General features: G+C 35.4%; 1 protein-coding gene across 1 annotated transcript in view; it reads left to right on the forward strand.

Moving 5' to 3' along the window:
- The window catches only part of LOC145292098 (uncharacterized), a 52961-nt gene extending 39968 nt beyond the window's left edge, over positions 1-12993 (forward strand). Inside the window, exons 2-3 of the mRNA XM_080138182.1 lie at positions 3854-3922; positions 11193-12993. Of these exons, the coding sequence (XP_079994308.1) occupies positions 3854-3922; positions 11193-11231 (108 nt within the window). The 3' untranslated portion in view covers positions 11232-12993. The remainder of the gene's footprint in view (positions 1-3853; positions 3923-11192) is intronic.
- The last annotated feature ends 472 nt before the right edge of the window (positions 12994-13465 follow it).

The following is a 13465-nucleotide window of genomic DNA, read 5'->3' on the forward strand; positions in this document are numbered from 1 at the left end:
CTCACTGTCTACCAAGCTCCAGCCTCTGTCTCACCAATGCAATGTTGTATCCCTTTGCTAGTTTTAAAAGTAATTCACCGGAATGTGCTCCGACGAACTTGTTGCAATTATACTCCCTCAACGTAAATACCTCCAGTCAAACAGATGAACAGCAAAATTTCACCGTGAAAGCCCATAGATCCCTGAAGACTTTACTCTTTTTTTTTTTTCTCTCAAACTGTTCGGTTTTAGAATTCCCTTATTTCAATGTATCAAAATTAGAAATCTAAATGTAATTTAAATTAGCATATTCTTGTACAACTCTCAAATTAGCCCCCCCCTATAAATCTGATCTCTATTCACGATAGTCTCTTACGTCTGTGACAGTGTGCCTTGTTTGTGTGCGATTAAAGACAGAAAAATAGAGTACGAGTGATAAGAAATGTTCGCCGCTTATAATTTAGCATCAAACACTCCAATAAATAATTAATATCAGATAAATTTAAAAACGTTGCTCATAGTTAATTACACAGACAAGTACACTGCTTAAAAGACGGCCACCTTCATTCATCCAACTATTATATAATGGATGGCCTCCATGTCGGATAGCGAGTACAGCAGCTAGTATTAATCGTGACAACGAGTCGAACTAAGCGCAAGAAATATGACATGGAGTTTGTGAATTAAATTAATATGCGAGATGAAAATAGAGTAAAACTAAAATACGCCATGGCATGACGTCATGGATATCGAGGTTGATCAATCTGCCAATGGTGGTCGTGCGGGTGACATCACCAATAATACTCTAAGGAAAACTTTGATAATCACTAAGAGTGAACCCCCCCCCCCGATCTCGGTTCACTGTATCCACCGATTTATCTTTAATAAGATAGTTAATTAGATAAAAGTGTATATGTCCATCTCGCGTGTGATATGTTTCTATCCAACAGTAAGCATAAAACCAAACTCTCAGCCGTCTTTAGTCTCCTTTTCTGTGCGCATATTTTTTTTTTAATGGAAACATTGCACAACACGCATAAGACAAAAACAATTAAGCAAATAGAAATATAATCTTCAAACAAAATTAGAAGAAACGTATAAATCTAATATATAATATGCTATATGTCCGTCTGTTTATCTCCATATTTTCAAACTATCTTTCGAAACTGTCAGAGCGGCGCTAGGAGCCTCAAATGATTGGATTTACGGACCGTTCTTTTCTGATTCTTTAGCCGGTTAAAATAGTTTTTAAGGAGTCAAAAATGGGTTAAAATTGAAAAAAATTGTTTTACATTTTGTACATTCATCTTCGTTTATTTTTAATTTGTTCATATGCGTGTAACGTTAGTACAGTGGTAACATCACCAGCATTGAATGCTAGTTTAGCTTCCGGTTTCGATTCTAATTGATGGCACCCAAATACTTTTGAAATCACGATTCTAATCTATATATTTATAAAAGTGAAAATGTCTCCGTGTGTGTGTCTGTACATTTCCCTGCCAAATAACTGTCAATTTTCGGTCTAGAGACTCGAGATTTGAGATAAGGGGTATGGAGATTTGGGAAAATCTTAATCGGTTTTCGGCCAGAAAATTGGCTGTCAAAGTTCAACGATTTGACATTTGAAAACTCTACCAATTTCCTCCGCAAATTTTGGGTCTAAACACATGAAATTTTAAATGTAGGTTACTTGGACATGGATAAAACTTTTTGAGCCCCCCCCCCAAATATTATGGGGTCGAAATTGTGGTCAAAGTTAAAAAAAATTGACCTCTGGCAAATTACAAGGCAAATTTCTGATCTAAACATTTGAAATTTTACATAGTGTATTCAAAGATGTGGCAAGCTTTTTAATCGGTTTGGGTTGAAAATTTGAGCTGCCAAGGGGGGTCAGTTCAAAAGATTCGACTTTTGCGGTATCTAGCAAACTACTAAACCAATTTTGGGTCTAAACATCTGAAATTTATACATAACGGGTATTCAGACATGTGGCAAGCATTTTAATCAGTTTTGGGACGAACATTTCGCTGCCAAAAGGTCAAAGTTGAAAGATTTGACCTTTACAGATTCTACCAAATTCATCCGCCATTTTTTGGTCTAAAGACTTAGATGTAGGTAACTTTGGACATGGGTAAACTTTGTATTTTGATTTGAAATCCAAATAAATGTTAAGGGGCCAAAATTGGGGTCAAAGTTAAATTGACATCTGCGGTCTCTTCGAAATTATCCGGACAAATTTTGGTCTAAACATTTGAAATCTTACATAAACCTAGGGCAAGTTATGAATAGTACATAGGACCCGAGCAAAGCCGGGCTGAACTGTTAGTATATACGAAATCTAGACAAATTAAAATATATTAAGGGTATTTTACGATCGGGCAAACGGGGAATCTCCCCACCAGCTAGTTAGATATAAATACCCCAAAAGGCAGAAACGCAGAATACTGAACAAGAAAAATATTTCAGACATGGAAAACAAAAAAAAAACAAAGTAACTCTCAGAGACAGATACAGAACCTCACAAGCAAGAAGCAACCCACATAGAACAAACTCTCACAAAAAATGAATTTGAATAATCAAAGAGGATAGAAACAGAAGTAGGCTAAGAAATTCTAAGACTAAACCAAAAAAAGATACTGAGAAGTTCTAGTCCACAAAAGAAATAATTGAATGTGTTTTACAACGAAACTTAATACTACAAAAATCAAACAAAATCATTTACACATTGTGAATATCATCAGAAATTCCAGATTTTTAAACACCACAAAAAGTGATATCGTAAATATAACCTTCTTGGTTCTAAATGGTCGAACGGTGATTGTTGAGCCGCAAAAGAAAATTAAATCGAAGTTTTGTTACGACAGAGAAAGATCAAATCTTTTGCGAAAGCAAAATTATCCCCCTTTACTATTTCATTTCTCTTCAACATTTCCCCTTCCGTTAAAAAATATATTCTAGTAATTCTCTTCCCTCTTGGGAACGAATATTGAATTATTCGAAAATCAGTTTGGAAAATGTCAATAAGAAACATGTCTATACCAATTCAAGATCTGAGAAAATACTCGGTAAGCGTCCATTTTTGGGGGCACATTTTTCAGAACTTGATTGTATTTCTGGTTAAGCAGCGGACGAGACTTAGAAGTAATTGAGATTGAGTAACTATCATGTTTCTGTATGTTGAGGTATGACAGTGTCCAAACTTAAAAGATCCAACTCCCAGGCTTTGCCTTATCATTCAAAAGCTTAGTTTATTGCTAATCACCAGAGATGTCCCTACCGGGGAATACCAATGCGATTACCCAAGCATTAGCAGGTCAGAATGCTCTTCCTCTTGCGCACTGACTTTTCAAATCCTCATTTCTCGCCATTGTATCGTGCAAGGGAAATAAAAATAGATTAGCAGTAACCGAAAAGTTTGAATCTGTTTCCAATGATCAAACGATATCTGCAGTATAACGTCCCGAATAAACTGTCGAATATTTCATGGATTTAGTTAGCGCCAATATTCCAGCCCCTAATTTTTAAAAGGTGTGAATTGGGGAGGTGCTAAGAATGCCCAAGCACTTGTCCTTTTACTTTTTTCTTTTTAGTCCCCTTTTCAGAGGAATGTATTATAGGCCTGTGCTCAACCGAGACATTTTTTTTTTAAACTTGAATACTTGTCCTTAAGGTGTTATGCATATGACTCTTATCGAATCAACTGTTACTATTTTTTACAAAATTTGCTGCTGCTTATTGTCCAATGTTCACAATATGACTGAGTTGTTGCCATATTTTGATAAAGACGTTTAATCCACCCTCTACAAAATAAGTTGAACTATTGAATAATTACCCTCACAATTTAACGGCATTCCGTTTCTTTTTTCTTCCGTAGGGTTCCTTTGTCGGAGATATTCTTACGCACATGTGTTGCTCTCCATGTGCTTTGGTCCAAGAAGGTCGGGTAAGTAAAATTTTTTAAAATTATTTCAAGTTTAAAACAAATCTCGACATTGCCACTAGTAGTATTGTAGTAGTATTGCATGTTTGTTCCAAATTATGAAACTTTTAAAAGATTAAAAATGTAAATTAAAATAATTTATGTAAACAGAAAACCAACAGGTCTTATTTTAATTGCTTAAATTGTAATTAATATTTGGGACTTGAATTAATAAAATCCCACGTTCGAACGTACGTTATCACCGTTCACGCACGCGCATTAAAAAAGTAAGATCGTTCGATCAGCAGAGATGGGGATTCATATGTCGCCGTGGTAAGCATTTCCAAAATTACCCATTTTGAAATGAATTGTTCCAAAATCAAATTATGCTGCCCTTCTCCCATCAACTAAAATGTTAAATAAAATTTAAATGAAAATTTTTTATTAGAATATTTAGCTGACAATTAGTTTTACACTTATAAAACACTTATTGTTTTAAAAATAATCAAATTACTATTTTTGATAACGGCATTCATTTTATTTAACGGATATTTGGTTAACAATTGCATTTTACGGAAAAAAAGTTAACTTAATGCTCTTTACCCTGGACAGACAATCTATTAAAAAAAATATTTATGGTAACTGTAAATTATACAGAATTATTTACAAAGCTCGTTTGGCGTTTTGAAGGGTAACTTGTGGGATATCACGTTTTCAAATCCTCAATAGAGTGTTTCCTGCCGCTCCCGTACATTATGTGGGTATCAAAATCTAAATCGAAGAAATAAGATTTAATGAAATCCATATGCAGATTGCGCACCCATTCGACAACAAAAGAACCAATCAAAAAAATAGCAATCACGCATTTTATTCAGGATCCAAACTGACCTTCAAATGTCCCGCTTTTCTAGCGACCACTCTGTATATAAAAAAAAAACAACTAATTATACAGTGTAAACCGGATATGAGTCTCGAATATAAGAAAAACTGATAGATTTATCCTGGTCCTAAATTAGAGCCTGTGTACAGTTTAAGCAGGCTATAAGAACCCCGGATATAAGTGTAACCCGAATATAATAGTTGTAGAGACTGGAGAAGTCTCTTATATCCGGGTTACACTGTATATAAAAGGCTTGACACATAAATGCACTTATCTTTTCGATGTCTCCGTTTATGTGAAAACGCGTTTCTCCTTTTCAGTTGATTCAGTGAAGTGGCACCACTTACTTACTGCTCTTAGTTTATTCCAACACGTGGTCAATCGGTTCCTAACCACCAGATTATTTCTTGCTGGGAACCTTTAAAATAACCTGCAACCAGTCGTTGCTACACTCATATCAGTTATGCTTCACATGTCTATACGTATCGATAAGTCCGCCATTCATATAATCTACATATTAGGAGACCTGTGAATATATTAGTGCATTCATTTTGAGCTCAAATAAATCATTTAAAAGTAGTATTGTTGGACGTCTTGTCGTCGCATTGTTAATCTAATACAAAATACTTCACAAGCATAAATTACGTATGACGTACTAGACAGAAACCAAATACAAATATATTTATCACAGAGCAATACAAATGTTCATAACTCACCCACAGAGTGAAGACCTACCATTAATAGGATAAATATGTTCCACAAATGTAAGGCCTGCATCTAACATGGAGGATAAGTATGTTCTACCCTGTGAGGTTGCATGCTTCCTCCCACATGGGGTTTGACCCACCGTACAGGAGAAGGTGCTTTCTCGAATCCCTTGTCAGCTATTTGCTTCCAAACAAAGAAACTACGCACCGGTGTATCTACAACCGGTGTTGTTTCCCTAATTCCCCTACAAGATCTTTAGTCTTTTTGTTTACGTTTGTTTGTGTGTAGTGTTAAGAAACTGATGCTTACTATCTGTATAACGGATAAACGAATTTCAGTTTTATTGATAAAGTTAAAGATAAAACTTTTCATGCGGAAAAATATCTACGGCAATTATAAATGTATTAATAAGATTCATGTATATGCGCATGTTGCTTCAGTCTTGCCTTTGACAAATGGATACCGCCTCGAACTATGGGATTTGAAGCAGATTTGTCGTTTATGCACTAATATTGTGAAACAGGAAAGGAAACTTGTGTGCAACTAGTCCTAATACAATGGACATTCATTCAACGTTAAATAATCCATTCAAAAATTTGATTTACCGCAAAACACCAATGAATTTCATTTTTAAATGACCAAAACTAATCTTCGCTAATAAAATTATCGCAAAAGCGCTTTTAAATTAATATAAAAAATTTTGGTAAAATTTTATAAAAGTAATCAATGTATGTGATTATCTCTTTTGGCTAGACATAGTGTAATATCTGTTCTGGTGATACACTTGGTCAGTTCTGTCCTTGGTCAGTGGAGAAATTCTTCTAGATTGGAGCAATTAAAATTTTTGTTCCAATTCAAACTGCCCCTTTTTGAGGAACTGGATTTCCCCGCATTAAAATTCGCCATTGTGTCTCACACTGTCTTTATGGGGAGGCAAGTAAATAGAAATTTGGCATAAAACCTTAATTGGGTGTTAGATCATTGTATACAGCTACTTATAGGAGATAAAACCCGGCTATTCTAATATTGTATTAGTCAAGGCAACCATCTTGCATTTCTCAGAATCACCTGAATTTCGCGCCATTGTGTGGATCTTTGGCGTAGTCTCCGTTCTATTTCTCCTGTCTATGGTATTGTGCATAAATACGGCACAATCACGTTGACACACCGATTCTCGCCGGATCACTGAAGTTAAGCAACGTTGAGTCTGGCCAGTACCAGATAGATGACCATTTGGGTAAGGCGAGGCGCTGTATGTACCGCGAGGTAAAATATTAGGTTAAGAAACTGGTGCGGTCTATCCTTCTCCCGAGGGTAGATGGAACTCTCTTAAGCCATGGTAGGCACCCCCATCTAGTGATGGCGTCACGATAAAAAATCCCCTTGATAGACCTGGCGAAACATCAAGTATTCAGCTACCGACAAGATTTGAATTGCACTACACTCGTGTAGCGAGTTCAATCTCGACTGCAGCCCCGTTGGATGGGTGGCTAGTATTGTGCGTATTCCCTGCTATTAACGATCTTGATCTGCTGACAGGTTTATATCCTGTGTAATGCTCCATAAATCGATGTTCCAGAATTCGATCATCTTTCACCACGTTCTCGTGCTCAATGATGTCAGTCATCACACTATTGTAACTTAGAGCCTCTCCATATTTTTGACTAGATCTTAATTTGTCTTCATAAGCAACAATGTTATTAACCTTTCGGTATATTAATGTCGTGTTGCGTTGGAAATATTTTATTGCTTCGTAGGCGTCAACCATGTTGGCTTCTTGGAAAAGAATAAAAATGAAGAGTTAACCTTTTACATTCAACGTTTATTATGCCGGCGTCGACAGCACACAAAAGGCACGTTGAAGACATGAAAAATATATAAATGTATGAACGAAACAAAAAACAAAACAAATCTCAATGTACACTAATAGTAATTGCACAGATTGTTGAGACTAAAAATAATGCGCGAACGATCGCGGATGTAAATGTACTTGAATTTGTTACTATCAGGAAGACCTGACGTTGCCCGGGATTGAATACGGATCAATGAATGTTCAACACTTATTATCGATCGAAATCGATGACATTGCCCATTTTTTTTTTCTTTTTAATCAAATAGATTGATTTCCTGCTTTGGTCAAGGACTCACTACGATGCGCCAGGAGGAAGCTTCACATACTTCCCCCACGGTGACTTGGTCTACAATACATTGTAGTCCACATTGCACTGTAAAGAACTTACGGTAGCTTTTACGAAATTATTTTTATAAAATTATATTCAAGCCAATTTAATCCAAGCCATTATATGGCTTGGATTAAAGTTTAAAATGCAAAAGTCGAAGTATCATAGTTCAATTGTGCTCTAAGCAGACACCTTCATTTTGAACACGCCCATGTCTTATCAAAGAACCTATTGTTGATTTTATACGCCAGGTCTGTTTGCTTGTGCGGTGATAAAACTTCTGAAATGCACTTGTGATGTTAGGTTGTATAAGAGTGTTAACTTTGGTCAAAATTAGGCTGTTACTTATTTAATCAGATTTTTTTTTCGATTATCGAGTTTTAATGCTCCATACAAAACCAACTTGAAGACAAAGTGCCTTTTCTATATAAGTAGAAGTTTAGAACGATTTATGAACAAAGTTTGTTTGACGTGTAAACTCATGCTAAAGAGCTAGGTGACGGCAGGTTTGAAAACCGTAGTCCAATTTATGAGTGGTTCTGGATATGCCCTTAAACTATATCCAATTGTGAGGCCCCAGTTTGTGGGCTTTGGGAAGTGTGGAGCCACCTCTTAATTGCCATTGCTCCCAGGTCCACTCTGACCCGGAGTGGTAGTACCTGTTAGGGTCCCAACTATGGGTCGAATAGAAACTGACTTGAAAAAAAAAATTTTTATTAAATTCTTCAAAATTACTAGATTCGGCATTAAATAACCCGGAAAGAGTTGATATGCCGTAACCCCCTCCCCCAAAATAAACAATTTATGAGGATTGGATGTCACGAGTTTCGAATCCTCCTCACGTGAAGCCAAATATCATTCTAATAATCTCGATTTCTCCATTTTATATTTGCATATGTGCTAATTAAAGTTACCTATGGTACTTACACTAAAATAAATAATGTAGTCATCTAAATGAAGAATCGATACGCAGATTGGCGATATTGCCCCCCCCCCAAGTTTTCAATTTATCTAAATCACGACGATTTCGAGGTTATCTTTGTTAATCGTTGACAGTTTATAAATTGTGCCGTACATTACTCAACAGGTGAAATTATCGGCTTATCTTGCTCTGACCTTTGGATGCATGCATATAAATCAACCCAAGATCGAGTAAGTTTAAAATGAAGCTAACGGTTACATTAAATATTAGGACACACACACACACGAAGGAGGTACTTGTCTCCATTTAATTGCTTACACAGGACAAAATAAGACGCAGGTTCATGTTTTATGTGTAGGAGAACCCTACCTCCCATTCATCGAAATTGTTCGAGTCCAGCGGTAAGAAGTCCAGTGTCACTGGGAACAATGCCTAGATAAGCGGAGAAATACTGGTGTTATTTCAGTTTTTATTTCTTTTAGATTAGCTGCACAAGTTAGGCTTGAGTCTAGTTGATCATATTTAATCAATGGGCGGAAAAGATATATATATATATATATATATATATATATATATATATATATATATATATCTCCATCCTTTCTTAAGGGTTTAAGTGAAAGTGGTGCAGTTACCTAGGCAGAACTTGAACCCATTGCGCCATGCACAAAGTCAGCGCATGTAACCACAACATTCCGCCGCTCTCATGTGTGCAAGTCCTATCAGCTTTTTTTTTTTTTTTTTTTTTTTTTTAGAAATTCACTCATACAAATACCAGTTTTCCGCTAGAATGGTTAAATATAGACATTTGCTAGTACGTGAAAAATGTTCAATTTTTTATTGAATTGCTAACAACGAATCTGATGAAATAGATAAAATATCAACTTATATCAGTAATTATATTGTAATAACGAAACTCCGTGAAATGTCCACGATTGCTATTATCATTTAAATGAAATTCGAATGCTATGAAAAGAAGTTTAAATAATTTAAATAATAATAATAAAAAAAAAACTAGCTGGTGTTGCCAAAATGCAGTGAAGTCATTATGTCTGCCTTTTTTGTGAAAGCGTATGCAGAAAAATAACTATTTTAGTTGTAAGGAAGATTTTTTTTTTTTTTTATATATATATATATATATATATTCAGATCTGAATTATTCTCATCTATAAATTATCAGGGTTGACTAATGTTTAAAACAGATTCCAGCAAGGTACGTTATTTCCAACTAGTCTGGGTGCTCGGCGTTGCCTGGAAGTGTATACTGAGCAAAAAAAGTGGTAGTAGGCAGGCTCGAACCCGTACCGCGAAGGAGGAAAAGAACGTGAACTAGTGACATTTTCGCTGCTGCACCCATCGTCAAACCAGATGTGACGTAGGTTTAAATTAAGGTTAGACAATCGAAAAGAAGGGATGACTTTCGAAAATATCGGCGAAAAAAGCGACCCCTCCCTGTAGAAAAGTGCCCAGTTGAGGGTGAAGGAATTAATTTTTTTAGGCAAGTTTTCGACATTTGTCGTCTGAAGGGTCAAGCTTCAAAATGATTCCAATTTCGTGAAAATCCGTTGCCTCTGTTGTAAGTTTTAGGCAGACATACAAACACAAATACATTACATTAAACAGACAGGTGAGATTTATATTATAGAAGATAACACTGTATAATAACAAATGCATATCAGCTAGTCAGAAAGTTTGATTCATCAGCTCAAGGTTATTTGTACCTAACTTGACCATATAATTTTAAAGAAATAAAAATAAACTATTCATTTGTAAAATTTTATTTTTTATACATTTATCGGTATACAAAAGTTGGTTAATAAATTTGACTAAAACTTTCGTAACTCTCTACCGTGCGAGAAAGTTACTTGCACCTTAAAGTATCCTGCACCTCTATAAGGCTACCATTCACCCATGTATGGAGTATTGTTGCCACATTTGGGCTGGTGCATCTGCTACTAGTCTCTCACTTCTGGACAGGATTCAAGAGGTTCACCAACCTGATACATCCTGAAATGTCATCTGAGCTTCAACCTCTATCCCATCGGCGAAATGTTGCATCTCTCTGCCTGTTTTACAAGTATTTTAATGGTGGGTGCTCCGACAAACAACTAGCCTTTGTACCCCATCACCGACAAGCCCGACAAGCAGCAAAGTCTCATTCCTACACAGTAGAGATCCCTAGATGGAAAAGTCTTCTACTCTAGCAGTTCTGTGGAAGAAGCTATTAGACTTTTAAATTCCCTTCCGGTTCCCTGCTTCCCCAACTGTACTGACATGCATAAGTTCAGCTTGCTGTTCAACTCCCTACATAGTATTCCTGCAACTCGTGTCCCTGATAGTAGCCCCTACATCAAAGTGGCACCGTGCCTTGTTTGGGGTGAAAATTCAGTTTTAAAAAATTTGAAAAGAAATCTGTTGTCTACATTTTATTGGAATGTACGATTGGATCTGTACTAATACATCGGGTTTTGATTATGTCCCTTTTTGCTTTTGCGCATGCGTTTAGACATCGTTACATTGATAATGAAGAGACTAACAAAAATATAAAATATTTTAAAGATTCTTCTTCTGCTAATTAATTTTTATTTCTTTTTATTTTCACAGGAAATGAATCCTTCTCCTCAAGTTATTGCCCGGGCGTAAAACAAATAGAATCATCTCCAAGTTTACCATTTTGTTATGCTTTCCTATTAAAATTTTTATTATATAGGCATGGCGTCAGTATCGGTCGGACTAGTCAAACTAACCTGATCCACCTGAATGTTCGATTGCATTTTTGTCCGCCTCCATATTTGACAAGCTCTTTCCATCAATGGTTTGACTCTAGCTGATATATTTCCTGATCTGTCCTTTGGAAAATAAAATAATTTGGAATGGGTTTAATTAGATATTCTTCGTGATACAGAAATCTGTTTGCTTCAAGACTATGATGGAAATGTTCGAAAAGGATTATATGAAAATAAATTGAACAATTACGTCTCTATTTAGATCGGGCTAAACCAGATTTGGCCAATGAGCATTTATTCAGTCAAATACGCTCCCTTAAATTGTATATCTACTGATTTAATTTTCAGTCGGACGGAAATAAATGAGCTAGACTCGCTACTGATATATTATATAGATACTATACGTTACTATCCGGTGGGGACACCCAGGCTTCGTCCATCTTCGTAATCCTGGAATTAGGAAAGAATTCGGCATATTCTTACTCCAATGTCTAAAATTGAAAATCCGGTTTTAGTTTTCACTTTAAACGGGATCGATGACTATCTTAAGAACAAGCTGTTTTTTTCTTACTTCCAGGATGACTAGATGAATAAAATCTGGGTATCCCAAGCGGACAGTAATATACATTGAATAAAATAACTTTTGATACATGTTATAAATATAAAATTATATATAATCTCCGACAAGCATTTATTTGTGAAAATCAGACTAAATACGTCTGTATCTCTCATAAACCTTAGCCCAGTCTAAAAATACCAGCAGTGACGAAAGGGAAGGTTCAAATAAGACTAGCATTCATAAATTCGTTAGATATTTGTCAGCCTTTAAAAGAATCCAGGAACTTAAAAAAAGTTGCGAAAAGAAACTGATAGATAAAACTAGGATATGACCATGCCACTGCTGGTTCCGTATTTCTAGACTGAGCTAGTTAAAGTTCGAGAGGGATGGAAACGTATAAGAGGATATGTAATTAATGTCTTTTTTATAAGTAAGTTTGATTCCAGAAATAAATTCTTGTACGGCAAATATAAATAATTCCATTAACTTTCGGACAATACATACACTTAACGGAAGATCAGTATCTATATTTACTCTCGAAACTACCCGCAACCTGAAAATCCAAACATTTATTGAACATCAGATTGCAAAGCCAAAGGTGGCTTTGCAATCGAGTTCGAATCCTTCGACCAGCAGTAATTATCACTTCCTAAACTGAAAATTGTACGCATGAAAAGTGAGTGTTTGCAGGTAATAAATATAAAACAATATATTAAAATTTAAACCCAGTTAAAATTGATTACCATCGTGTCCAAACTGCAAAAGAAAAATCGGGGGGGGGGGGTGCACACAATTCGAATCCTATTGAGGGTCTGCATAGCCTATTATTTCACTTCCACTTTTCCAAGGTTACGGATTGTATACGCAGTAAATATAAAGGTATATATATAAAAAAAAAAAAAAAAAAAGCTGGTCTTCCCGTTAAATACAGTCTATTCTCAGAACGTTTCATTTAATACAAATTATATAAAATTATATCGCAACACAACAGTTGAATATATTTTTCTTCGTGACTTTTTTTTCTGTACAATTTTTGAATAAAAAAGGTTATTTTCTGCATTTGATGAATATTACATAAAATTAAGCGTTTCTGTTATTTAATAAAATATTTTAACTTTTATATTGCATGTTATCAACTTGTTATATATAAACGTGTGTGTGTGTGTGCTAAGATTGATAGCGAGCATTACTAGTACAAAATGAACTTGTATAAGAGAAAATTATGAATCTTTTTAAAGTTAATTTCTACATATCAAACAAAAAGGAATACACGCACATGGAATACTCATTATTTAAATATGCAGACATATGTGCGATCTATTTATCCTTGGAATTTGTACAGCGTAACCCGGATATAAGAAAAGCAGATATACGAGAGATTCTCTGGTCCCAAATTAGAGCCTGCTTAACCCGGATATAAGAGATGTAGGGTCTTCGGAAGTCTTATATCCGCATTACACTGTAATGGATCTAAAAGTTGGATTGGGTAAAAAAAAATGACTTATTTCATTTAATCCTGTTAAGACTCTGTGCATTTCAACTGTAAATGTTAACCTCTTTTCTTGATTTTCATGGATGGCTCTGTTCTCGAA

The sequence above is a fragment of the Euprymna scolopes genome, chromosome 13 (assembly GCF_053919585.1).
Source record: "Euprymna scolopes isolate OS-2025 chromosome 13, ASM5391958v1, whole genome shotgun sequence".
Lineage (NCBI taxonomy): Eukaryota > Metazoa > Mollusca > Cephalopoda > Sepiida > Sepiolidae > Euprymna > Euprymna scolopes.